Source organism: Paramormyrops kingsleyae, chromosome 1 (genome assembly GCF_048594095.1).
Source record: "Paramormyrops kingsleyae isolate MSU_618 chromosome 1, PKINGS_0.4, whole genome shotgun sequence".
Classification (NCBI taxonomy): domain Eukaryota; kingdom Metazoa; phylum Chordata; class Actinopteri; order Osteoglossiformes; family Mormyridae; genus Paramormyrops; species Paramormyrops kingsleyae.
Window position 1 is genome coordinate 75,027,507 of NC_132797.1, and position 25,683 is coordinate 75,053,189.

General features: G+C 50.7%; 1 protein-coding gene across 2 annotated transcripts in view; it reads left to right on the forward strand.

Annotated features, from left to right (window-relative positions):
- Window positions 1-267: 267 nt before the first annotated feature.
- Window positions 268-25,683, forward strand: part of slc9a7 (solute carrier family 9 member 7) — a 28,300-nt gene continuing 2,884 nt past the window's right edge. The window contains exons 1-16 of one of the 2 annotated variants that reach the window (XM_023800878.2): window positions 268-694; window positions 6,632-6,834; window positions 8,326-8,403; window positions 10,923-10,999; window positions 11,383-11,495; window positions 11,876-11,981; window positions 13,150-13,291; window positions 13,879-13,984; window positions 14,190-14,278; window positions 14,795-14,908; window positions 15,569-15,680; window positions 16,692-16,845; window positions 18,324-18,383; window positions 20,352-20,415; window positions 21,806-21,888; window positions 23,666-23,771. In XM_023800878.2, the coding sequence (XP_023656646.2) occupies window positions 412-694; window positions 6,632-6,834; window positions 8,326-8,403; window positions 10,923-10,999; window positions 11,383-11,495; window positions 11,876-11,981; window positions 13,150-13,291; window positions 13,879-13,984; window positions 14,190-14,278; window positions 14,795-14,908; window positions 15,569-15,680; window positions 16,692-16,845; window positions 18,324-18,383; window positions 20,352-20,415; window positions 21,806-21,888; window positions 23,666-23,771 (1,890 nt within the window). In that variant the 5' untranslated portion in view covers window positions 268-411. The remainder of the gene's footprint in view (window positions 695-6,631; window positions 6,835-8,325; window positions 8,404-10,922; window positions 11,000-11,382; window positions 11,496-11,875; window positions 11,982-13,149; window positions 13,292-13,878; window positions 13,985-14,189; window positions 14,279-14,794; window positions 14,909-15,568; window positions 15,681-16,691; window positions 16,846-18,323; window positions 18,384-20,351; window positions 20,416-21,805; window positions 21,889-23,665; window positions 23,772-25,683) is intronic. The other variant, XM_023800880.2, reaches the window with a different exon arrangement.

Below are 25,683 nucleotides of genomic sequence, written 5' to 3' on the forward strand. Positions count from 1 at the left end.
TAGCTTAGTTTCAGCCGTAGCTTTCGTTTTTGCTGGTAAGGTCATGCGCCCTATTGGCGCATTTTGTAGGTTCCTTAAGAATTTAGATTTAATCAATCCAGAGTGAGTCCTATACTCTTATTTCACGCAGACCCATAAGAACGCATCGCAAAAAATAGTGATCTACGACAGATATGTTTCCCTTTTCTCTCCTTCAGCAGTAAATGGTGTCTTAGTAAAACGCGTAGTCATTTGGTGTTTTATCGAAAGGGGCACTGCATCCTATCGGCTCAGCCAGTCCAGCAAACGGCGCAGTGTGTCTTTAAAAGGCTGAGCTGAGAGTCCGGGGCTTTTTCTCCCCGGATTGTTTTGCTTGTGCCCTACGCAGTGCCAAGGAGCATAGCAGGCGATCGGCTGGCGGCGCCTCGCACCATGGACCCGGTCCGCAGTCCGTGGAAATGGACCCCCGCTTTTCAGACGAAGACTTTTCCTCTCGTTCTGCTTTACTTGCTGTCTCAAGCTTGCCAGATGAGTGCCGAGGACAGCGCTATGGAGGAACTTGCCACTGAGAAGGAGGCTGAGGAAAGTCACAGACAGGACAGCGTGAATCTCCTGACGTTCATCTTACTGCTGACATTAACCATTCTGACTATCTGGCTCTTCAAGCACAGACGAGTGCGCTTCCTGCATGAGACCGGCTTGGCCATGATCTATGGTGAGACATGAGCTGCGCACCTCGCTGCATGGCTGTTCTGCCCGGAGAGACGGGTCTCCTGCTTTTTTGTGATCGCCGCAGTTGCGAGATCATTCGTACGTGAGATGGGCAACATTAAGAGATGCTGGAAGGGTCCAGCGAGCAATACGTGATGTTTGTATAGAAAGGATGTTTGTGCATACGCGGGGCGGGGGGTGGCTGCAGGAAGAGATGCCTGCTGAAAGGAGCCTCGGATGATGACGGGTTCTGATCCCCGGAAAGCGACGTTAGGAGGGTCACTCCAGCAGACGTTCATTAGCGTAACATGAGGATCCTCAGGCTCTGAGCATCTAGGGGACCGGCTCGCTTTTGACCCACAATGACCGGTGACTCGTCCGTTTGGCTCCCGCAGTCCAGCCCGTCTTAATACGCGCTGTAGCTGTCAGGATCTGTGGTGCTTTTTAAGGACACCATATAGAAGCAGACAGCACAGGTTTCCTACTGCTTCAGTGGGTTTTGCTTTTTCATGCTTCACTTTGTAGTACCGTTGTGCAGCTGTTCGACCTTCAAACACATGTTTTTTGAATCATCGCTTCCCCGGTATTGGTATCGTCGTGCTGCGTGCTTTGCCCGATAAAAAAAAACAATTTCGCCAGGTTGATTCTTCTGATCCCTCGCTCCCCGCAGCGCCTTAAATCTTCTCTTTCAGATCCCCGATTGCAACCGGATGTCACAGAACAAGGCATGACATAGCGCCGTGGTTCACGTGATGATCTATTTGCTTCAGCATGATGAACCACGATGGGTGAAAATGTCTCTTGAGCGAAGGGCTTTGTTTAAATAAGTACCTGCCATCGAGATCAGAGAGCCAGTCAACTCGCGCTTATAAAAAGACGTGGGCGAAATGTTCCCGCTCCGCTGTTAAGAATCTGGCCAGTATTTGCTCAGTGGTTGAATTGAGTGTTAATGGACCTCTTGTTCAAACACCATGCAGGCCTACATTACAACTCTGATTGTTAGTGTTTGTGTGTACTTTGTGTGGACCTGGGAACTAGGCTTAGATCTCTTTCCATACTCCATTAAATAATCTCCACCAATACAGAGACATGAGGGGTGAAATAGAGAGATTCGATTGCTTATCCATTGATTTTTGGTTGCGTGAGGAACAATATCTACTCATAAACACTGGGACCTATGAAGAAGCCTGTATTTATTTCCTTGATGGTGTTGAACATGGGTCAGGGCTGCTCTGTGATCACCTTACAAGCTGGGGTTTGAGTTATGATACCTCTGCATTTTTCAGGCCCGATTGGGAAGTCATTAAAGAAGTAGTTGGATTCAGATGCAGGGAAGTGTAATTAATAATAATTTATGACACAGCTGTTAATCTCCGATTCTTTTCGCGATAGCTGGCATTCTGAAGTGTGGCTGTGGGTCTGTCACTGGAGACCATCTTAGTTCTGTCACTGGAAACCATCTTAGACTTGTTTTTTTGAGGTTGATGGTTGTAAATTGGAATCTGGTTAATTGTCCTTTAGTTAGTCCTGGCAGCGTCTCAGGGAAGTTTGTCTATGAAACTGCCGGATCACCAGTGACACACAGAATTTTTAGCTCCTGGGTCTTTCTCCCAGAGTGCCAGCATCGAGTCGCAGTTGCATCCGCTGTGCCCGCCCCCGGCGTCACCTTGTCCCCACGGGCTGGGGGGGGGGGGGCACCGTATGCCCTCCAGTGTAATAAATCTTCAGCACACTGTGTACAGGGAAGAGTACATGTGTATAAATCACACAGGCCGCTAATATCCATGTTTATCGTGTACATATGAGAGCCTCCGGCAGAATAAAAAGTCCTATAATTTATGTGATTATGTAACTCCATGTATTTAACAGATTTGGTTCCATCTTGAGACAGCGTGGTCCGCACTGTTCTTATGGCTGTATGTAAGGATAACCAGATGAATTCCTCTTTTGCTGTTATATTATAACTAATTGTGGTGTTTGTTAGCTGCCGCTAAACTGTTTGTCATCGTCCCGATTCTGACGTCCGTAATCGCCACGGCCGGCCCCCAGGCACCGCGTGAGACGGCGAGGTTTTGGGCAGACGGGCAGCGGACAGGGAGCCCGCAAAGGGGCCCTGGGTCTCGGCGGCAACAGCGCTCCCTGCTGGACTGTTTGGGATTTGCTCCGATTCCGGCCGAGGACATGCTGTGGAGGATTAGTTTCGGTTCCAGAAGCGTCGTTCTTGTCTGAGACGCCGATGTGGGAAGGAAACGCGAACTGAGAAATACAACTTGCAGGTTCTTTGATCGGATTATTTTGGAAAATGGGCTAAAGGAATCAGGAACCCCCCCCCCCCCCCCCTTCTGCTTTACGATGAAACGGCTTAAGCCACTGAGGCATCAGGTCTAATGGTATTAAGTGGATAGTTTCCAGAGGTGGAGCCTTGCAGGTTCCTGTTCTGTGCCGGATTCCGTTCCCATGATTTCTGTTTGCTCCCTTGCTTTTGGGACAACCTGGGTGTCTGTGGATTTCCTTGCTTGTCCTACAACATGCGCAGTCCATGACTGATACCAGGTGGCGAGTGTTTTAGCATATGGGTGGGGGGGGGGCACTTTGCGATGGTGCAGCTAAAGGGACCCGTGCAACCGGAACAAACGCCGGTGCTGCATGAGCATGAAGAGCATCCAGGAGCAGGTCGGGGGGGGCAGACGTTTGGACACGCTCCGCTTTGTCTGTGCAGAAGCTGTGCCTGAGCACTCCGCTTCCTCTCGGTTCCTCTTCGCGGTGCCACCTGCTGGTGGGCGTGTCTCCCAGCGGGCAGCCCTTCCTGCACCGGGCAGCCCTTCCTGCACCGCACAGCCGCTGCACCGCCGGCTTTCCTCTTGCATCCTTTGACCTGCAGTTGCTGTTCCGCATCGTGAAACGGCCCATTCTGCTCTGGCTCGCCGCTCACGCGGGACTCCTCAAGTGAGCCCCTTTGGAATGGGGAGTGCCTGCGATTCATCAGCAGTGTCCAGGGGTGTCTGAAGGGGGCCAGCGCTGACAGAGCTCATGGGGGGGTCTTTGTAAGGGTGTAATCAGGGCTCTCATCCCAATGAACACCTTCCGGTCTACACCTTAATGAGGTACTCATCAGTTTGGGCTCATCTAAACTGTACGTATTAGGGATGTGCGATATATTGGTTAACGTATCAGTATTGGCCGATATCTGTTAAAAATCAAGATATTGGTCTGATGTGTCAATCTTGGCCAATATTGCCAGCCGATATGTAACTACTAAAACGACGACTGCACTGGAATATCAGCCAGTATTGCGTAGCGAATGACGCGGGTTTATGTTGGCTCATTCACCACTTAGAAGTAGGTTTGCTGCTTTCAGTCTCAGGAAATACGGGAAGAAGCCCTGGGTTCCCCGATGATAAAATTTGCTGAGTTGGGGGGGTGGATCTCACACATTGACTTGTCCCAGTCTGTATTTTCAATCTTTTGTCTTTCGCAGAATATAAAAAGCCACATAAAATGTAACGTCATTCCGCTAAGTTTGACCACCACTGGATTATTGGCTCAGAGGTTAGCTTGTAATCGGTATCGGCGATATTAGACAAAAAATATCGGTAATCGATATCGGTCAAAATTGTTATATCTGTGCACCACGAGTAGATACCAATGATCGCGAGCTGTACGAGCAGAATTATGGCTCCTGTGATGTAACTGAGGATTAATCCACACCGACTTTCCCTTTATTTGGTTAGCTCATGCATGGCAGTGGCTAGTAAAATAACCAAATGAAGTTTGTTTAGGTAAAAGGTTTTTTTTTTTTTTTACCTAATTAACAAAATTCTGGAGGTAAAACAGTTTTAAACTGTGGATTGACAAATGTCCGGTTAAGTGTCAGTCGGCGGTGAACCAGGCTGGGAATTGGGTCCAGGCTCACAGGCTGGGAATTGGGTCCAGGCTCACATGGAGTCGCGTGTGCATGTGTCCGACACCCTTCTGGGTGCTTAGCTCGCTCGGTGCAGCCTGCAGCGCTTTCAGCTCATTTAGTAATCTTACTGCTTGGGTCAGTGTGTCAGGTGTTCTGTAGACTGGCATTCGACGAGAGATCGCAACATAAAATCGCCCGGGACCATGGGCCTCAGGTTTGAGGGCGCCCCCTTGTGGGCTCATGCTGGAACTCGCTGAGGGTCACATGAACTGAATAAGCTGTGCTGTCCTCATGGTGGGTTAGACCAGTGCTAAGGGCTGCAGTGTGAAATCGTTAAGTGTGACATTATTAGTAGCAAATCTGGCGTTTTAAATGTAATTTTCCAGTGCTTTTAATTCATGGGGCTTGTTGTGTATTTATACAGCCAGGGTGTGAACAGCCTGCTGATGTTATCTGTGAGGGGGGTCTTCCCCATGCCGCCCTCCCCCACATTGCTAGCGTTCCTCGCCGATGTCACCGTGGAATACCGGTAGCTCAATCGGGGCTTTGTGTGCGCCCCGGTGAGGGGGGGTGGCCCCCGTGATCTTAATTAAACACTGCGATTAGCTTGCCGGCTGACCTTTAACCTCTGACCCAGTAGGGACTGTTTAACAAGCAGAGAGCTGCCTCTTGGCTGTCAGGCCAGTTCGCGGAGTTTGGCTTGTAATTTAAGAGCACGTTTATGTATTTTTATATGAATTTAATCACCATATTTGTATTGATAAATTGAGGGTTTGGAATCCCCCCATCAGGCTCTGCCGCTGCGGGGTTTCAGCGAGCGGCGTCCAGGAATGACTTCAGTTCCGTTTCTGTTATGCGATCGTGATCAGCGATTGACCTGTCAGGAGGCGCAGAGTTAAAGGACGTGGACCCAGAGCCCGGGGGGCCGTCCCGCCCAGTCAGGGTCCATGGAGTCTGACGCTTAACCTCGCTAACTCCATTAAAACCTCCAGCAATATGAAAGCAGTCAAATGGAAAACAAGTTTCTGAACTCAGACCCTTATCCTCCATTATACATCTGATGCCTTTATTCTACAGTCAGTGTTGAAGTACATGGTGTCAGATGGACCCCAACTAGGACAAACACCCACAATCAAATTTCCCAGTGCGTCGGGTTTGGCTTCAGAACCCGACTGGGTGCAGAGATTCCCTAGTGCAGCACTGGGCCTGATTTTACCGAAAGTTCCCAGAAACATGTGGTGTTCCATCCGCACGACTCCTGCCTTTGTCTTAATCTCCCTGCACATAATGAACAGTAGGATTGCATGTCGTTTGTCCGATTTATGCTAATGTTATGCATACTGATGAATAAAGATAAGGCTGCTTTAATGCTCATCTTTAAGACCTGAATGCTCTCAGTCGCCGAGAGAGTCAGGGGTCTTTGATTAAGAGCCAGAATAATTGTATATATTAGCTGGGCCAGTCTTATGTCGGGTCGCTCCCCGTCCAGCGGACGCCATGAAGGGACACGCTTGTTCCCTGCTGTTTCCGTCACTTTCACACGGCCCTGGTGGCCATGACGGCTCTGCTGCCTGGCCAACATCCACGTCTGTCTGAGCTTCTGTTGTACAGGGCCTGTGGACCACAAGCTGGGGTTCTGGTGAAATGGAATCCCCCCCAAGAAGAAACACTCCCCATACGTTTGTGGCAGGGGGTGTGCCTAGCTCTGTTCTATTTTCATTTTGTAGTGAGACCTGCTATCTGTGTCATTCCTGCCTTCATGAACTCCTGAATGGCTGCCTGAATGTTGTAGACCGGGATCCAGCCTCAGTGAGGGGGGTCTGTGTGTCCCAAAGGAAGCCCTGCCCCCTTCCCCAGCTTGGGCCTCAGTCTAAACTGAGTCCAGATGGAGTGGATGACGTTGCCCCAGTGAATTATGGGAAATAAGCAGCAGATGTTTCAGAAATTCGGCCATGAGCCATGTGGGGCGGTGAGTTCTGTGATACTGGTGCTTTTTTCTGTGTAACGCCTCTGTGTCCCCCGCCTGTGTACTTCCAGGTCTCCTGGTGGGGGTGATACTGCGCTATGGCATCCCCTCCACCAGCTACCACAACAAGACCCCCCCCAGCTGCTCCCTAAGGACAGGGCCCATCAGCACGCTGCTGCTCAACGTCAGCGGCAAATTCTTCGAGTACACGCTGAAGGGCGAGATCAACTCCCGCGAGATCCACAATGTGGAGCAGAACGACATGCTGCGCAAGGTGAGAACCTTTCCCAGCTGCCAGCAGGGGTCGCTGTGGAGTGATGAGAGGAGGTGAAGTCCTGCCCTCCCCCCAAAAAAAAAAAACCTCAGCTGGTTTGTGTTATCTGTACTTTATAGCAGTGTTTCCCAACCCAGTCCGTGGGGAACCCTGAACAGTCCACGTTTTTGCTCCCTCCCAGCTCCCAGCCAATCAGGAACACTGAATACCTGGTACTGCGCTGGAAGCTGAGAGGAAGCAAAAATGTGGATCCCCGAGGACTGGGTTGGGAAACACTGCCTTATAGCATGATGGGTGGACTCTGGTCGCTTTGAGAGTAACCATCACCCCCACTGATCTCCTTAAATTGTCCAGTGGTATGTGGGGACTGCAGTGACTGAACTGGACATCAGACATGCGCTGCGTTCTGATTGGCTTTTGAGACCCATAAGCCGTGCGTCTTCCCGAACCACCAGGCAAATAAGGCACACAAGGTGTCATGAACCATTTGCTGTATTTTCTGACCTCACTAGATGGTGCTCTCTGTTCAAAAAAGGGCTCAAAGCAAACTGAGAGCACCATCTAGTGGGCTCAGATAATACAGCAAATGGTTCATTGTGTCATTTTGCCCATCACTAAAGGCCAGATAAGGGAGTGGCTCAGCTAATCTGTGTCTGCCTGCCACGGTCCGATCCTTTCTCAGCATAGCACTGTCCGTGGGCTCCTGGTTGGGGGAGGGGGCTGATGTCTGGAGTGAGGAATGGCCACGCTGGTTTAGAGCTCAAATCGACAGCCTCACGCCCTTAAAAAGGCCCATTCCGGCCGCATTCACTCATGTTGTTCCATTGTATCTGACCAGTGGGTTGGGATCATTATCAGGACTGAATCTGGCCTCTTTGTCGTGGACAAACAGAACAGGGGGCGCTGCTGTTTAGGGTTTGACGCGCTTACAGGCCTTTTGGTCCGACTGGCAACCTGGTCTCTGCTCAGTCCGTTCTGTGGTTCCTCAGCACCAGCTCCTGTGACACCCCTGTTGCCTTTTTTAAACCCGCATGCAGAACCGGCCCAGGCTGCTCTAGCTGAACAGAGGGAGAGAGTGCGATGGGTTGCTGTGAGAGACATTTGGTCGTCCCCAGCGGGGCTTTGGAGGGAAGCAGAGGATCAGGGGTCACACATTTTTTTTCCTGTGTAACACATTAAAAAAAAAAAACTTCTCAGTTTTGCTGGCTGACACACCATAAGCGGACGAATGATATGTGAGCTCGGCAGTCCGTTTAAAAGTTTATTTTGAGACCTGGCCGGATTTCATATGAGCGATTTTGCAATCGTTTGTGCAAACTGTCACTACAAAAGGTTTGTGCTGCTTAGAGATCAGCCTGAATGCTGGCAGTTTACTTTCTGTTTATGTTCTTTACCCCTTCATTTGTTATCCCAAGAAATTTAAGTGACATTTTAATTTTATGAACATTTTGTAATTCGATTAATTGATTGCATTTACTTCATTCTTTCCAGGTAACCTTTGATCCGGAGGTATTCTTTAACATCCTGTTACCCCCCATAATCTTCCACGCCGGATACAGCCTTAAAAAGGTAGGCCGAGATCTGATTCTCTCCTAGCTGGGTGTGAGCTGAGAGGCTAGTGGTAACTTGAGGCGTTTGGCTGCCGATTCGGGTCGGAGTCACTGAGCTTCCTCATCTTCTCAGACGGGTTGGCGTGCGGCTCATGGCCGTTTGTCCACACAGCACTTTTTTTTCTTTCTTTTTTTCTTCCTCAGTATCTAGAATCGGCAGCCTTGCCTGCTGCCACAAGGAGCCCTCTGATTGGTCCATAGTAGGTGGGGAGGTAATCCCTGATTGGTGGTATAGTCAGGACACTGGGTGTGTGCCTGAGATAAATGCTACTCAGTGGAGGAAGTTGGATCTAATTTCTTAAATATATATTTTTATATATTGATTTTATGTATTTTTATTACAAAAGTCCCATTCACCATCAAGTAATGACAAGTCTCCTAAACCCATGGTAAAGTGAAAATTTCACCAAGAACGTGTGTGTGTGTGTGTGTGTGTGTGTGTGTGTTTAATGGCTGGAAGGAAGTGAACCTCAGAGACGCTGCTTGTAACACACAGAGCTCTGTTCACACGCTGTGCCTCCTGCCCGGCCTTAATGTAAACGCAGAGTGCCTTGGAAGATTGGCTCCCCTCCTCTGCCGCGGTGGCAGGCTGATCTATAAGCTGATTAATTACAATAATAGCGTTCTGCAAAAAGCCGGTAACGGCAGCAGCTGGGCCTCGATTACTGCCGTGCGCTGCACCGTCCTCACTGCTGGGGGCCGTCGGTAAGAGTCGAGTGAGGGATGGTTCCGGAAGGTTCCAGCAAGTTCCGAAGGTGGCCTCTTGTGTGTTTCTTTTTCCTGTCTTTCTCTGATTTCCCCCCCCCCCCCCGTCTGACTTGTGTGTCAGCAGATTTTATGATTATTATTTCTATTGTTCTTAGTTCTTTTCTGAGTCTGGGTGAGTCGAGGAACCACCTGGCAGCTTGTGAGTGACTGTGGTTTGTGGAGCCAAGAAAAGCACCTGCATTGCCCGGGGGGTGGGGGCAATGGCGGGGGTGGGGGGGGGGCGCAAACGTCCTGCTGCTCAGGGATGTGGTGCTTACGGCTTGGTCTGGGGGATTTCATTAGGAATTCCGACAGCGAAGCAGAAGATGCCTTGAGACCCAGAGTGAGCTGAACGGGGGTCTTGAATGGCCCGCAGACCGCCTCATTGTCCTGTGACGGGCGTCTGCACGCATACGTGCGTGTATGTGTGGGTGCATGGAACATACCTCTCTGCTGCAGGGCCACGGCAGACCCCCACCCTCCCATGCGTCCCGATGCGCTGCTCAAATGCAGATGTTCATTTTGCAGTTCCCACGTACAGTGACAACCTCATCAGTGCAGCTGAGTGCCGTCAGTGTTTTCTCGCTCCGTGGTTTCGGGCCTGTCCCTTTAAGAACCGTTCTGGGGACCTGTTCCCATCCCAGACCACACTTCCACTCCTCCCCCCCCCAACTTCAGGCAGGAGGCCAGGGGGGCCCAGCTGCGTGGGGTGAGCATTTTCTTACTGCTTACACACGGGGGCTGTTCTCCATATTGGCAGGGAAACGCTGGGGGGTGCAGTGGATCCTCATTCTCTTTTGTCGTTTCTCTGTCGCCTATAAACTGTCCAGCTGTCCCTCACCCTGCTCTGTAGATCCAGGTACTTTCTCCAGTAGCGGGACTTTTCAGTCGGGATTTTCCTGGTTTTGTTCTCCACTTAAGCAGAGCTGTCACTCATGGGGGAGGAGGAGCTTTATTCGCACCCCTCACTCACATCACACTCTCTTTCCTGTGACCATCACAGCTGAGTGGCATAAGATCGGACTTCAATATGAACAAAACATCTTTGGCTCTTTGGCTCCCCCTAGTGACGTAAACCTGCTTGCAACGATACATTGTCTGGCCGACTCATTACACTTGATTAGGAGTCTGACCCCTGTTTCCTTAACTCAAAACCAAATAGTCAGTTACAGTTAAATAATTATCACCTAATTAGCCCTTGCTATAAGTTTAGGTGCCCATTGACTGGCAGAAACACTGCCATGATGAACTGATTCTGTTTATTTCTGTTTTTTTTTTTTTTTTTTAAATACTACATTGCACAACAAATTGTATAATGGATCACATGCTTGCTGTCTCATGTCAGCCCTAAAATGTATGCAGTTCCAAATTATAATTTATGTTTGGTCAGGTGACATTATGTGTTTGTTGAGAGTTTAATCTGCTCTTGTTGTGATTTGGCCTGTTGAGATGCATCTTGGGGCAAATCGTCCAGATATCTGTGACATTGTGCAGAATGTCCCCTTCCATGTGCTCTTCACTAGGAACCACATGAACCTCCCTGCGTGCTTCTCTGTGACCTACTTTCTCAGCCCAAAGTGTGCTTTTATTTTTTCCAGCTCACAGGATCTCCAGTTCTGACAGCGTGTATCTCAAATGCAGTGCAGGAGAAGAAAACAAGTCTTCCATTTCATATCCGCTTAACCTCAGCTCTGACTGTGACCATTCCTGTGTTTTATTTCTCAATTCCAGAGGCATTTTTTCCGGAATTTGGGCTCCATCATAACGTACGCCTTCCTGGGCACGGCGATTTCCTGCTTTGTCATTGGGTGAGTTGGTTCACCGTGATGCATGTGAATTATTATTATTATTATAATACTGGGTGCATGATGACTGCTTTATTGTGCACACAGCTGGCCCAACCCATTTTGTGGCCCTTAATGAATTTTGCTAATCTACTTGTCACCTTCCTTCCTGTTCTGAGAGACTGATCGGTGGGCAGGTGGGTGCTGGGGGGCCCCCTAGTGGCCGTTGAGCCCTAAGCAGCCACCTGGTTTGCTTATGACGTGGGTCAGCTCTGATTGGCCAGCTTTCACATTTACCCAGTGCTTGGCCTCCTGCTTAGGGAGGGGGGGGGGTAAGGGCCCAGCTGGATGGAGGCCAGGGCCGGACCAGCCTATCGCAGAGCTTTCAGTCTCTGTCCATCTGGCAGGAACCTCATGTACGGCGTGGTGAAGCTGATGCAGGTCGTGGGTCAGCTCACTGACAAGTTTTACTACACCGACTGTCTCTTCTTTGGAGCCGTCATCTCCGCCACTGACCCAGGTAGGGTGTGCGTGTCTCAGATCTGAGCAGCAGGTGGCGCTGCGCTTATGGACGTGCAACCCAAATGTTGTATGCTTCATTCTCAGTGGGGCAATGGGTGGATGGAGGAGCATAAGTGGGGGAATATGTATATATTACATTGTGGGGACCAAAACCTGTTCTTTATTTTTTTTTCAGTCCCCACAAGGGGAAACTGAATTTTATAAAAATCAGTGGCTGCAATTTTGAAAGTAAAAATTCCAGAAGTCTTGTATTTTGTTTGGTTTTGTTCGGGCTGGGTAGGGGTTAAGGTTGTCATTACTGGGATTAGGGTTTTCCCCAGATAAATGAATGGAGAGTCCCCACAAAGATATGAATACAAACGCGTGTGTCTGTTTCAGTGACTGTGCTGGCTATCTTTAACGAGCTGCATGCGGACGTTGACCTCTACGCCCTGCTGTTTGGGGAGAGCGTAATGAACGATGCCGTCGCCATCGTCCTCTCGTCGTAAGTTGCACCGGGTCGCCTGTCCCTCGCGTTTGGGGAGTACGCTTCCCAAGTCCCGGGGGGGGGGCTGCTGAGCCGGGTCGCCTGTCCCTCGCGTTTGGGGAGTACGCTTCCCAAGTCCCGGGGGGGGGGCTGCTGAGCCGGGTCGCCTGTCCCTCGCGTTTGGGGAGTACGCTTCCCGAGTCCCGGGGGGGGGGGGCTGCTGAGCCGGGTCGCCTGTCCCTCGCGTTTGGGGAGTACGCTTCCCGAGTCCCGGGGGGGGGCTGCTGAGCCGGGTCGCCTGTCCCTCGCGTTTGGGGAGTACGCTTCCCGAGTCCGGGGGGGGGCTGCTGAGCCGGGTCGCCTGTCCCTCGCGTTTGGGGAGTACGCTTACCGAGTCCCGGGGGGGGGGGGGGCTGCTGAGCCGGGTCGCCTGTCCCTCGCGTTTGGGGAGTATGCTTCCCGAGTCCGGGGGGGGGCTGCTGAGCCGGGTCGCCTGTCCCTCGCGTTTGGGGAGTACGCTTCCCGAGTCCCGGGGGGGGGGGGGGCTGCTGAGCCGGGTCGCCTGTCCCTCGCGTTTGGGGAGTACGCTTCCCGAGTCCCGGGGGGGGGCTGCTGAGCCGGGTCGCCTGTCCCTCGCGTTTGGGGAGTACGCTTCCCGAGTCCCGGGGGGGGGCTGCTGAGCACATAAACCCTGTCAAGATGATTGGTAGCTGGAGCAGCATCCGCTGTCATTTCACTGCTATGTCAGTGTTACATTTTATTCCACCCTGGACTGCAGTGTTACCGTTAATAAGCTGTATTAAAGTATCAAGTACTGAATGGTGGTTGTTGTTTTTTGAGGTTTTCAAAAGGGCTTCCTTGAGGAATCATGCTTTCTTGGTTGGGGGGTAAAACGTTTTTGATATATATTTATTTTATTTTTTTTAAGTCTTTTATGCCATGCTGAAGTTTGAAGGAAGTGTCACTAGATGGCAGCAAAATCCATCAGACTTGCTAGATTTTAATACGTTTGGCTCCACCTACTGGTCAAATTAGAAAGCTTTTTGTTTTAGCTAGAAACTTCCATTGGAGGTTAAGATCCACATATGATGAATATGTTGAATAATCACATAAACTAACAAAGACATTGTTGCCGGTTGCCCAAGGTGCTGTGGGGTATGTGATTTGTGTACCTCTCGTCTCCCAGGTCTATCGTTGCCTACCAGCCCATCGGCGCTAACTCGCACACGTTCGACGCCTCTGCCTTCTTCAAGTCCGTGGGGGTTTTCCTGGGAATCTTCAGCGGTTCCTTTGCCATGGGAGCCGTCACTGGGGTGGTCACCGCCCTCATATCCTGTCATTTTCTGTCTTTGTCCTCCTTACGCTTGTGGCATGTGCGCCATACAATGGCTTCTCTAGCAATCTTTGGAGAGATGGGAACACAGGCAGAAAAAGTGGGCAGATGCGTGTTGGATTTTAGAAGCGGGATGCCAGATACACCCGCAGGTATCTAAAGTCAGTCATACTAACAGGGGATTACAGCCTCTGATACGCCGCACCTAACAGGCCTCAGTCACAGTGAAGGTTCAGACAGGATCGCCGGTCACTGCGACTCTTCAATGTAGTCATTGTGTAATAGTGTGGTGATTGTTATAATGATGTGATGTGGTGTGTAATAGCAGTAGAATAATACCGGTTATTGTCAGAAAGAGCGTCTATTCTGAACAGCTTCCTTATTTTATTTGTTTCGATTCCTTTGTCTTCAATGGGAAAATCCAACCTCAGGCCTTGGGGGGAGGGGGGGACTTTCTGAAACTACACATCGTACCTAAATGTTTCTCAACCCCCCCCCCCCCCCCCGAAATAAGCATGGGGCTCGGTGTTTGCATGGTCTCTCATGAAAGTGCAGAGCCTGTTGGCCTTGACTGTTCTCCACGTCACCAAGTTCACCAAACTGCACTGCTTCCCTTTGCTGGAGACGGCCCTCTTCTTCCTCATGTCCTGGAGCACATTCCTGTTAGCTGAGGCCTGCGGTTTCACCGGTGAGTGGGGGGGGGGGGGGGGGGGGAGTCTGCAGGCTGGGAGTTTGCCGGGAGAATGGGGACCTCCCCCTTGTTCTGCAGATGATTGTTTTATTTGGAGCGCAGGCATTGTGTGTCTTACAGGGGCTGCCCCATGGTTGTGGGGGGGGGGGGGAGTATGTGTTACTCCTAAGCTGACGTGCTTTGCTGTGTTTCCTGCACACAGGTGTGGTGGCTGTGTTGTTCTGTGGTATCACACAGGCCCATTACACCTACAACAACCTCTCAGAGGAGTCCACCAAGCGGACCAAGCAGGTGAGGAAAAAAACACATGACCAGTCTGGCAAGTACGGGTCATCTGAATCTCGGTCGAGTAGGGAAAAGGTCTCTAAAGGTAAATCAAAACAAACAGCAAGATTATCAGAACAGTCATCGTAGGAGCTCCACCATCCCTGCTCTGCGAAAAGCCATCTCTGCTGGTCCCAGATCAGCCCACTGTAAAGCTTTGAGCAGTTTGCTCATGAGGAGTGCTAGAGATAGAAGAGCGAGCAATTCTGCTGGACATGTGCGGTATTTCAGGATATCAGCACGCCATACATATTATCACCACAGGGGGCAGTATCTTTACCTCAGTGGACACCCAGCTCTGACTGTGGGCCATCGGAGTGCTTGAATATGAAATTGGGCTGTTGATAAACTTGGTAAAGGAATAAATTAAAAACAATAATGGATTGAGCATCTCTGCTCCTTGGACCTTAAAATACCAGACTTAACTCCCACTTAGAGCTGATAAACTATCCCCATTTGCTGCCATGTGTGTGTTTTCTCCAGCTTTTTGAGGTTCTGCACTTCTTGGCGGAGAACTTCATCTTCTCCTACATGGGTCTAGCTCTCTTCACCTTCCAGAACCACATCTTCAGCCCCATCTTCATCGTAGGGGCGTTTGTATCCTTCCGGAGGAGTTTCCTCAGCGCTGACTGCTCTGAAGAGGCTCTGAAACTTATTATTCGATCACTTTCGATTAGCGACATAAAGCCGTAGCTCCCTGTGCGGCGGTTTATGTAACATCCAGCACACAACCCTGCGGAACGCTGTAGTGTAGCAGGACGTCAGCTGCAGATTACTAGTCTGTTCTTTTCCTAATCTGTATTCCACCTACTGTCCACTACTCAGAAGGAGCATTCATTCAAGTTAAAGTAAAATGAACTTGGGGGGGGGGGGGGGGGAGTATTGGAAAACCAGAAATTCTTTTTGGCCTTTAATCATGGATTTTAAAGATAGTCAAAAAGAGGACATGCAGATATATCCCAGGCGAGGCAGGGGGGGCCGTGCTTTGATATTCTGTCTGAACAGCCGCCTTCCCTCGATGTCTGTGCCCCCCCTAGATGAGCTGGGGGCTGTACACCATCAGGCCCTTGGGCCTGGATGTGAGAGCAGGGATGCTGCATGTGCTGGGAGGGCAGGCGTGCCCACTGGGGGGCGCTGTAGTGTGCTGCTTTCAGAATGACTGTCAGAGGCCGCCCCCTCCCTGTTTGTCACTTCAGAAAAAAGGGGTTCTCCCTCAGCCTCCCCCCGCTGATCTTTTCCTCAACCACATCCTGCCAGGTTGCCATCTTCATAGGAAGGGCCTGTCACATCTACCCACTCTCCTTCTTCCTCAACCTTGGCCGCAGGCACAAGATCAGCGGAAACTTCCAGCACATGATGATGTTTGCAGGTGGGGGGAGGGGGTCGGACCTTCTTTCTGTCCTGCCTCGCCGCTGACATAACGGGCATGTGAGGATGCGCAGACACGTCTGCATGCGTGCATGACCACGTACACCTGCGTTTGCAGATTTCACTGCCTTTTTTTTTCTTCACTGGCTTACTGTCAGAGCGGCTAAGTTCATTGTCCCCCCCCCCGCTCCGGTGTTTGCCTGCCGGCAGTGGATTATTAATCACACCGAAGTATAGAATTACAGAGTCTTTAGCGAGAGAGAAAGTCAAAGAGCATATTTGTGAATGTGTGGGTTTGAAAATGTCTCTGAGACGCTGTAATACCTAAACATACGTGACTTATACAGTACCAGTCGAAATTCTGGAAACATCTACTGAGAATATATTTTTTTCAACAATATAACAACCCCAAGCACACCTTGAGGTTATGTAAGTGCTGTGTTATCTTGTGAACGAGGAAAGAGATGGACTGCAGTGACAGATGACTTGGGCCTCATGCTGTAATCGAGCTGTAAAAAGGGGCTATTTTGAAGAGTCTAAAACTGGAGGAAATTTTAAGATGTTGGACAGTTCTCTTGGTTGTTATATTATTCTATAGGCATTTATTCATTCCCTCAAGACATTTTTTTTAGACAAAATAACAGCTAAAAAAGCATTTTTGACTGGTACAGTACGTCTGTATTTACAAATCCAGACATGTATAGATGTATGTAAAAGCCTATGTATCTCTCTGCCGTACGAAGGCATATTTTTGTCATAATTATGATCTAAATCAGGCCTCCTAGGCTGTTTTGAAGAAAACATCTACTGCAGCTATGGCAGTGCAGTCAGAGCACTGTAGCCCATTCTCCCCATTCCAGTGTCCAGTGTCCAGTGTCGCTGTGCTGTGCCTTCATAGGGCAGATCTTTGTAGGACCGATAAACGCTTGATCTGTGTGACCTTTAAGTTGGAAGTTTCTTCAAAGGCCCCGGGCCTTGACCGCCGGGGTGGGGGGGGCTCTCCCTCCCGCAGGTCTGCGAGGTGCCATGGCCTTCGCCCTGGCCATCCGCGACACGGCCACCTACGCGCGCCAGATGATGTTCACCACCACGCTGCTCATAGTCTTCTTCACCGTCTGGGTCTTCGGTGGCGGCACCACGCCCATGCTGTCCTGGCTTCACATCAGGTCCGTAATCATCTCCTAAAATCTGGTGTCGTTGCATGGGGCATCCAGTTGGTGGCGCAAATATTGATTTCCTGTGTTGAACTGCATTTTATACTCCGGTCAGTGTAGCGGTGGGCAGTTGAACTGCATTTTATACTCCGGTCAGTGTAGCGGTGGGCAGTTGAACTGCATTCTATACTCCGGTCAGTGTGACAGTAAGTCACCCCTCCCGCTGTTCCACTTTCTTCTGTTATCCGTTTTGTCCACTTCATCCCTCGCATTTCCTGCCCGTCACCAAGGGTCTATAAAAAGGCCCTTCCTTAGAAACCGGAGGCATTGTTGAGCCGTTGCATAATATTCCTTACAGCTTCCAAGCGGATGTTATAACTAGACAACGGGGGGGGGGGGGGAAACTGTACTGTCATTCCAGACACCAATCCAAACTGCACAGATTTTGTATCCCACTGCCTGCCATTCCCCACCACACAGGGAGACCCACTGATTACATTAATACCGCTAATTAATGCATGCCCCCCCCCCCCCCCCCAAAGCGCGTCACACACAGGGGCCAGCGGTAGGACATGCTCTCACTCTGCATTTGTTAAAGTCATTAAGCGGAGAAAGTGTTTGTGGGGGCGGAGGCTCTGCCTCTTTTGTTTTCCCATGAACAGAAACATCTATAAGCTTTGCATGTTGGGGTGGATGTTCAGTTCCTCCACACTGGTCGTGTTGTTATCCCAGTCGCCTGAAGTACTGTGTGATGGTTTCTTATCTAATTATGATGGATGTGTTCTAACTGGTATTTTCGGTTTTCTCACGCGACGATTTCGTTTGTACTTTGCCTGCATTCCTCCGTTCCCCGGCAGCCTCCAAATCTGCTGGAATAAGGAGGTTACATGCCTGTGTGTGTTTCCGGGGGCGGGGGGGGGTTCACAGTGTGTGCGGTTCAGGATCTTACTGGGACTCGGAGTGCAACTAATCCCCCCATGTGAGTGTTTGAGCTGCTGAGTCAGATGATCTTGCCTTGAGCGGTCAGCTCTGTGTCCCCGAGGTCTGGACAGCTGCCTGGCAGAACGGCCTGCTGGGATACGGACAGGCTGGGGCACCTCCCCCTTTGGCCTGCCTCAGTCCCGCTGGCTGCTTGTTAGTGAGGGGGCTTCATGTGGCAGAGTCCGTTATTAACTAATGTGTCCTTATTACGGCTAAATGTATCAATGTTCTGAAGGACCCTGTTCCGAACGCATGTGGGTTCTGCTGTTCTTATTTGTTCGTTAATAAACTGTTATTCATTGTTCTTTGTTGTTCGTGACTAACCTTGGGATCCATGTTTCTGGCTCCTGTATAAACTAGTAACTCCGTTCATGACCCAACTAGCCATTAATCCAGGTGTCTGTCACTATGAGAATCGTCCTGGCCACGCCCCCCCCAGAAGGGCTGCAGTTCACCGGAGTGCCTATAGGTGTCCCCACACTAAACACACTGTCCCTGTGCTGTGCCAGAGTCGCTGGGAGAGCGGAGTCGGATGAGGAGCTGCTCAGTGTGCCGTGGCAGTATGTCAGGTGACATGGTGGGGAGGGGGAGGGGGAGGAGGCAGTGGGGGGGCCCTCGATCCGCTGGGCTCTCAGATGACATTCTGCGGCTTCTGGGGTCACTCAGCCTCACCTGTCCGGCCTGCTTCACTTTTGGGGAGGGGGGCTGTAATCCCTGGTAAGATTCTGCAGTCACTGCCACAGCGGCAGCATGTGCTTAATTTCCTCTTTTGTGGGTGTTGTTCTGCTCCAGTGAGAATAAATGAGGTAGGGCTGTGCCCCCCCCTCCCCCCCCACGATAAAAGGAGCAGGATTAAGGTGCTCTGACGCATGTGAATGTCAGGCTCCTCTCAACCTGGCAGTGGTGGGGGAGGATGGACTTGGAGCGGATGAGAGTCCGAAATGTGAGGTGGGGCGACCCAGGAGGAGGTGGGGCGACCCAGGAGGAGGTGGGGCGACCCAGGAGGAGGTGGGGCGACCCAGGAGGAGGTGGGGCGACCCAGGAGGAGGTGGGGCGACCCAGGAGGAGGTGGGGCGTTGAAGTCACACCCCTCTGCGAGTGCATAGGGGGCGCTAGGCCTCAGACAGGATGGGTGTGCAGTCTGATACCTCTTTTCCGCCAAGGGAGCTGGTTCTCAGTGCCAAAGTCTCACCACGTGAGAAATTAACTGGTTCACTGGTTAAAAACAACATTTACAACACAGCGATGGGTGTGTAGCATATTCTGAAAATGTTTAGGCTAATACTCACTTAAGTGCTGCTGCTTAGAATGTTTTGACTAATGCCGGTTTTTTTTTTCTTTTTCACAAAACATCAGCTAGTTACATTGCAAAATCAATTAATGTTTGTAACTATTTGCTGCATTTTGACATTTTCAATTTGAGACATGTCTGCACACTCATTTGCATGCATTTTCGTGTATGTGGCAGTATAATCAAATAAATCTTCTGTTTATAATGGAATAAGATTAATGCCATTAGGCTTCTTGCATGAGACACCAGATATGAGTCTGACTTTGCAGACTGGCTGCCAGCAATGGATACAGATCAGCGGGCCCTCCTGCTACGTGCATCTGCTACGTGAGCGTTTGCCGTGAGCCCTAATCCCAGTAACCAAAGTCAAAAAACACTGTGACCCCTCCGCACACGCCAAGGTGACGGTTCGGTTACAGACTGGCCATTCTCTGGTGTTTTTCCAGTTTTTCAGACACGGCACCAGTCAATTGGCACGGAACCGGTTCCAAATTAGGCACTGACACCAGCTCCGCGTAGGTGGAAAAGGGGTATTGGAGGCAGTCCGAGGCAGGTTCTTATCAGGGAATACGTCTCTCTCTCTTTCTCTCTCTCTCTATCTCGCACTCTCTCTCACTTGTGCGTTTGCTTGTTCTGCTTATCGTGGTGGGAGAGGAAGGTGGAATTCGGCGCATGGTGGCCTGACACGGAGAAGCTGTTGCCCTTGTATGAACTCCGGCTGCAGAAAGTGGGCAGCCGTCACCGTCCAGCATCACTGGTCCCCTGGGAGTCGGTGAAGAGCAGGTGTTTTGAGGTGGAAGCACCTGAGAAGGGGAGGGGTGGGGCTCTGACATCAGCACGTGATGAGGGTGGAGGGGGTTACGGTTATCACTGTTTTTCTCTCCCACTTTCTCTCTGGGTGCCAGTGTGGGTGAGTTGCGGGCTACGCGCGTGTTTCCTTGTCGCTGTGTGTGTGTGTGTGTGTGTGTGTGTGTGTGTGTGTGTGTGTGTGTGTGTGTGTGTGGGCGCGTGGTTATACCAGCCGACAGGTGTGACCTGTTTGGCCTGTGGTGAAGAGAGCAGACAGCTGTGTGGGACCTGCTTATTTCAGCCTCTGCTGACACCCTGTCCCTGTGCACACACACACACACACACACACACACACACACACACACACACACACACACACACACACACACACACACACAGACCCGTCTCTCTGCTTTACTTACCCTCTAACTAACTAACTGTCTCTCCCGCCCCCCAGGGTTGGCGTGGACCCGGACCAGGACCTCCAGCCTTGTGGAGAACACTTCCAGGTCCTCCAAGGTGTAAGTCCAGCCCCGTTTCTTCAGCCGCTTGCCCCCTGCTGGCAGGCCTCTGTCTCCACACACGAGTGATGAGGTTCCCCGTTTTGCACAGCTCTGATTTCCTCCTGTGATGAGCAATGTGTGACCCCCCCCCCACCCCTGCCCTACCCCAGTCATAGGAACAAAGGTGACAGGAAGCAAGCCTTGAGTCCCCAGGAAAGTAGGGGCCCCAGGGCCCAACAGGTGAAGCACAGCTGTGGTTTCTCTCTGTTTTATAAAGGCTGAATCGCGTGGGCCCTGCGCCTCACCTCCGCTATGCACTTGTGCTGATGTTCTCATAATAGGGACGTGCACAGGCCGTCACTGGCCCCGCTGCACATACTAGTGTGACAGGAAATTGGCTTCGCTTTCAGAAGCGAGCGTCGGCACCTCCGGCAAAGCGTGTCGAGTATCTGCTACGTGAGCATTTGCCCTGAGCCCTGGCCCCGGTAACCAAAGTCAAAAAACACAACATCAAACACTGATAAAGTGAACTTCATCATCTCTGCTATATACTAGTATACAGAGATACGGAACGACATGGCTCCAGTTTACACAGATCAAAGGACACATAGAATTCGCATATATAAATACAAAGATACACTATAACAATATAATTTCACAGTTACATGTGGAAAAAAGTCTAAGTTAGAAGGACAGAGTAGTTCAATAATGTGTGCAATTATGCAACAGAAAACAGAGATATATGCAAACAATATTCAATAATGTGCAAATATTGCATCAGTCAAGTAGAGAACTGCAGTCACAATCACAGAATGTACTTTTTTGTGCATTAAGTGTGCATAGGGTCAGCAGTGTTTGATAAGAGTGTAATGAACAGTCTGAACCAGGATGAACAGTCTGAACCAGGATGAACAGTCTGTCAGACTCCATCCTGCAGTGCAGCAAAGGACAGGCTGAGCTTGTGTGCATGTGTGTATATGTGTGCACACACGTGCTTGTGTGTATGTATATACGTGTGCATGCACACGCTCGTGTGTCTGTCCGTGCGTGTTTGCAGGAGGAAGTCACTGACACTTTTGTCATCGGTGTCTCTGAGCACAGGAAGGATAGCAACCCCCCCCCCCACCCCCCCTTGCCTTTTTGCTAGCCAACAGCTAATCAACATTGTTTGCTCTGAACTCAAACTGCCACACTACCAGCATTTCCTAGTGCCCCCCCCCCCCCCAGACTCTGTGACATTCTCTCTATGCTTTGTTAGTATAAGGGCTCTTTCCATAGGCTTGTTGGGACTGGGGGGGGGATACAGGCCACCTGGTACCAGGATAGGTACAGAAGGGGGCACAGCTGGGGAGGTTTATGCAGGAAAAAATGATGTTCCCCTCAGTTGTTATCCCCCATGTGTCCACAGGATGGCGCCCAGACGGAAGGAGGCAGCAAGACCAAGCAGGAGAGCGCCTGGCTGTTCCGCCTCTGGTATACCTTTGACCACAAGTATCTTGTCATTGCGTGGCATGACCTTATCAGCCAAGAGGGCACATGGGCGTCACACGGCTGCTAAGTGGATAATTTTTGCCGTCATGCAGGCCTGCTTCGCTGGCCCGCATTCAGACTGCCTTATCGGGCAGTCAGAGCAAACATCATGTTGTTCTGCGTGGTCCTGAGAGCCGTCGGCGTCTGCATGCCGAATTTCTGACCTCTGTGACAGGGACATAGAGGTTTAACTGGCCAAAAAGCCTGGAGTTCTCTGGTCAGTCTTCTGGAAGTGGCCCGGGTCATGCTAGGAGGCCTATCGTCACTTTGTGGCCCGGCCCGCCCTGGAGACTCGGGGAGGTCGTGGACTGCTGACCCCCCCCCCCCCCCCCGCCTTCTCCACACCTGTGACATCCCGGGGCTGTTTTCCCTCCATGTTATCGGGATCCAGCCCTTTATAGGGCGGCAGTCACCCACATAAAGCCTAATTCGGTCTTTAGATGGCAGCGCCTGAATTGCCATACGTGTGCAGACAAACAACCTTTTAAGGCAGTTTTGTTTTCGTTCCGTGGGTGTTGGCCTCCATTCGCTACCCGTGGGCCTGATGATTAGAAAGCTGAAGTTTTTTTGAGAGGAACTAACGCTTCTCTCAGCGTGGTGAGATTCTCCCATGGGCTGATTCTCTGATTAGTTCCTCTGAGGCTCTGAATGCTTTAAAAGGATTTCTTCTTGGATCGTTTGAATCCGGGCATTCAAATATGTGTTTTTTTCTGGACTACAGAAAAGATTCACAAAGTTAATCGTTTGCCATTACCCCTCCCCCACCCGACCCCCCAGGCTGTCATTTTTCACATATCTCCGTAACTCCACTGCGTCTACCCTGAATGACAGACCTCTGTTGATTTTGATTGGATGAGTGCCATGTCAGTCACTTAACAAGGAGCCTGATTGGTCTGTAGAGGTTGAAAGGCCAAGCTCTTCTTGCTTCCCCATTCGCTGGTCCTGCTCATAGGTGGGGCCACCCGCAGCCTGGGTGTCAGCTAGCTGTGTCTGTCACGCCCTCATCCCTGGCTCTCTATTATTTTATTTTTATCAGCTTAATTTTATAATTTTTAAACCTCTGCAGATGTGTCCTGCAGACTTTGTCAGTCACAACGGATCACAGAATCTTTGGAAGCCTGTAGGATGAGCATCATTTCTGAGATGATCTGTGAGGCTGGTTCTGGATTCACCATCAGAGCCAGCATCTCCAGGCCTCGTTCTGCCTGCCCACAGGTTCTCCGCTCATCCTTCATCTGTAACTTCTGCCTCTTTGTGCTCAGTCTGCGACTGGCCCCCAGGGACACATGGGGGGGGGGGGGGCTGGGGCAGTGGCTCCTGCTTGGCTCCTGACACGGCCCAGTGGAGCTCTCCTGGGGGGCTGTCGTCACCCCCTCGGCACACTCTGACGGAACAGAGTGCTGTTTGTTCGGCCGGCGGGCCGGGCCGGGCCCCCCCACAGCCAGCCATAATATTCTCTTTGGCGGTGCCCCCGTCTGCTCATGGGCTCCAGTGCTGCTGACTCTCTGGGTGGGCTCCCCTTTAGCATGGAGGGCCTCTGATGGAGCCACGGGGGGGGGGGCTCAGGTGCCCATTATGCTCCTGCTGTTGATCTGTGCTCTTTGCGCAGTTCACTGGGAACTGAGCTCACTCCCAGTATTCCCTGCCGCCCCCTGAACCGCCCGCCTTATTGGGTGGGGTGGGTATGCCCACGCCGCCGACCCGCCAACCTCTGGGACTCCTTGACTGTGTGCCCCAGCTACCTGAAGCCCATCCTGACGCACAGCGGCCCCCCCCTCACCACCACGCTGCCAGCATGCTGTGGGCCTGTGGCACGCTGCCTCACCAGCCCGCAAGCCTACGAGGCGAGTATGACACCCACACACACACACACACACACCCGCACACCTACACACACACACACCCGCACACCTACACACACACACACACACACACACCCGCACACCTACACACACACACACACACACACACCCGCACACCTACACACACACACACACACACACACCCGCACACCCACACACACACACACACCCGCACACCTACACACACACACACACACACACACCCGCACACCTACACACACACACACCCGCACCCGCACACACACACCCGCACACACGCACACCTACACACACACACGCACACCTACACACCTGCACACACACACACCTGCACACACACACACCTACACACACACACACACACCTACACACACACACACACACACCTACACACACACACACACACACCTACACACACACACCTACGCACACACACACCCGCACACCTACACACACACACACCTGCACACACCCGCACACACACACACACACCCGCACGCACACCTACACACGCACACCTACACACACACACCTACCTACGCGCACACACACACACCTACCTACGCACACACACACTCACTCACTCAATCACAGATTAGGCATATGCGTCTTTAAAGGGACTGTACATTCATTTCTATGGGCAAAACCCTAATCCCAACACTGACAACCTTAATCCCTACCCAACCCTAACCTTAACCATAAGTAACCAAAAAAACATGACTTTTAGTTCTTTGATTCCTTTTCCATTCTGGGAAATGGAAAAATGTCCCCACAAGGTCAAAATAACAAGTTTTTATCACATTGTGGGGACATTTTGTCCCCACATTGTAAATATATACGTGCCCACATACAATGACACACACGAGCCCACTACACCAGGATTAAGGCTTGTGGTCCAGATAAGTGTTACTGTTCATTTCAGTTTGCTTTTGGTAATCGGGTTGTTATCTTTCAGCCTCACAGGGGAAGTCAGAAATATGTATGTTTTAGTGTGTGTGTATGTATGTGTGTTGGTGTGAGGAACAGATGACTTGACGCTTAAAGACACTCATGACACTCAGTCTTTCCACAAGGAATTTAAAGTCCCCTGTTTTTCATAGGTGCCCAAAGTCTTTGTGAACTTAATACCATGCAGTATGGAGTCCATAACATGTGAGGATTAAGCAAAAGTCCAGTTCCCCTTTTTAAAGTCGACTCTTCGCTTAGCCATCGATGGATCTCGTACCGCTTTGAGATTCATCCCTATGACTGACAAATTTGATCTGAGCGCATTTTTGCCGTTTTTTGGTGACTTTTATCTCTGCCGTTATTGAATTAAGTGCTGGATGTCATCTGCTAATTTCAGACGCCTGTTGAGATATTTAATCTGCTGAACCTTAAGGCACAAGTGGAAAGTCACTGTAGGGCTTTGTCTCAGATGAAGTCATCCAGTGTTTACTCTCTGTCGTCCGGCAGTGCTGTGTTTTGTCGTGAAGATGAGTGCAGGTTCTCAGTTCAAGGGCCACCATTCTCTTGGTGACTCTGGCCACCACGTCACCCCCCGTCTGTTTTGTTGAATAAGTCAAGAAGAGCATGGCACACGTCGCTCCTGCAATCCTCCCCCACAGGATGACACAGTATTGCCCTCCCCCCTCCCCAGGCCTGGGATTCATCAGACAGTAAGTCTGAGGAGGGCTTACGTAACTCATTTTAAAATAGCCTTTGGTCTCTTGTGAAACCAAAAACTGAGAACCATGTCATCACAGCATTGTTCAGACCATGAAAATAAAATAAAATTCTGAGAAGGACGAAATATCCGGTGATTTTTATAGCGACGTCCATTTAAGTCCATTAATATTAACGTACCTGCTCTCTCTGGCATAGTGTTTCGGTGCTAAATGGGATTTTATTTTTCCAAGTTAAACAGATCACGAAG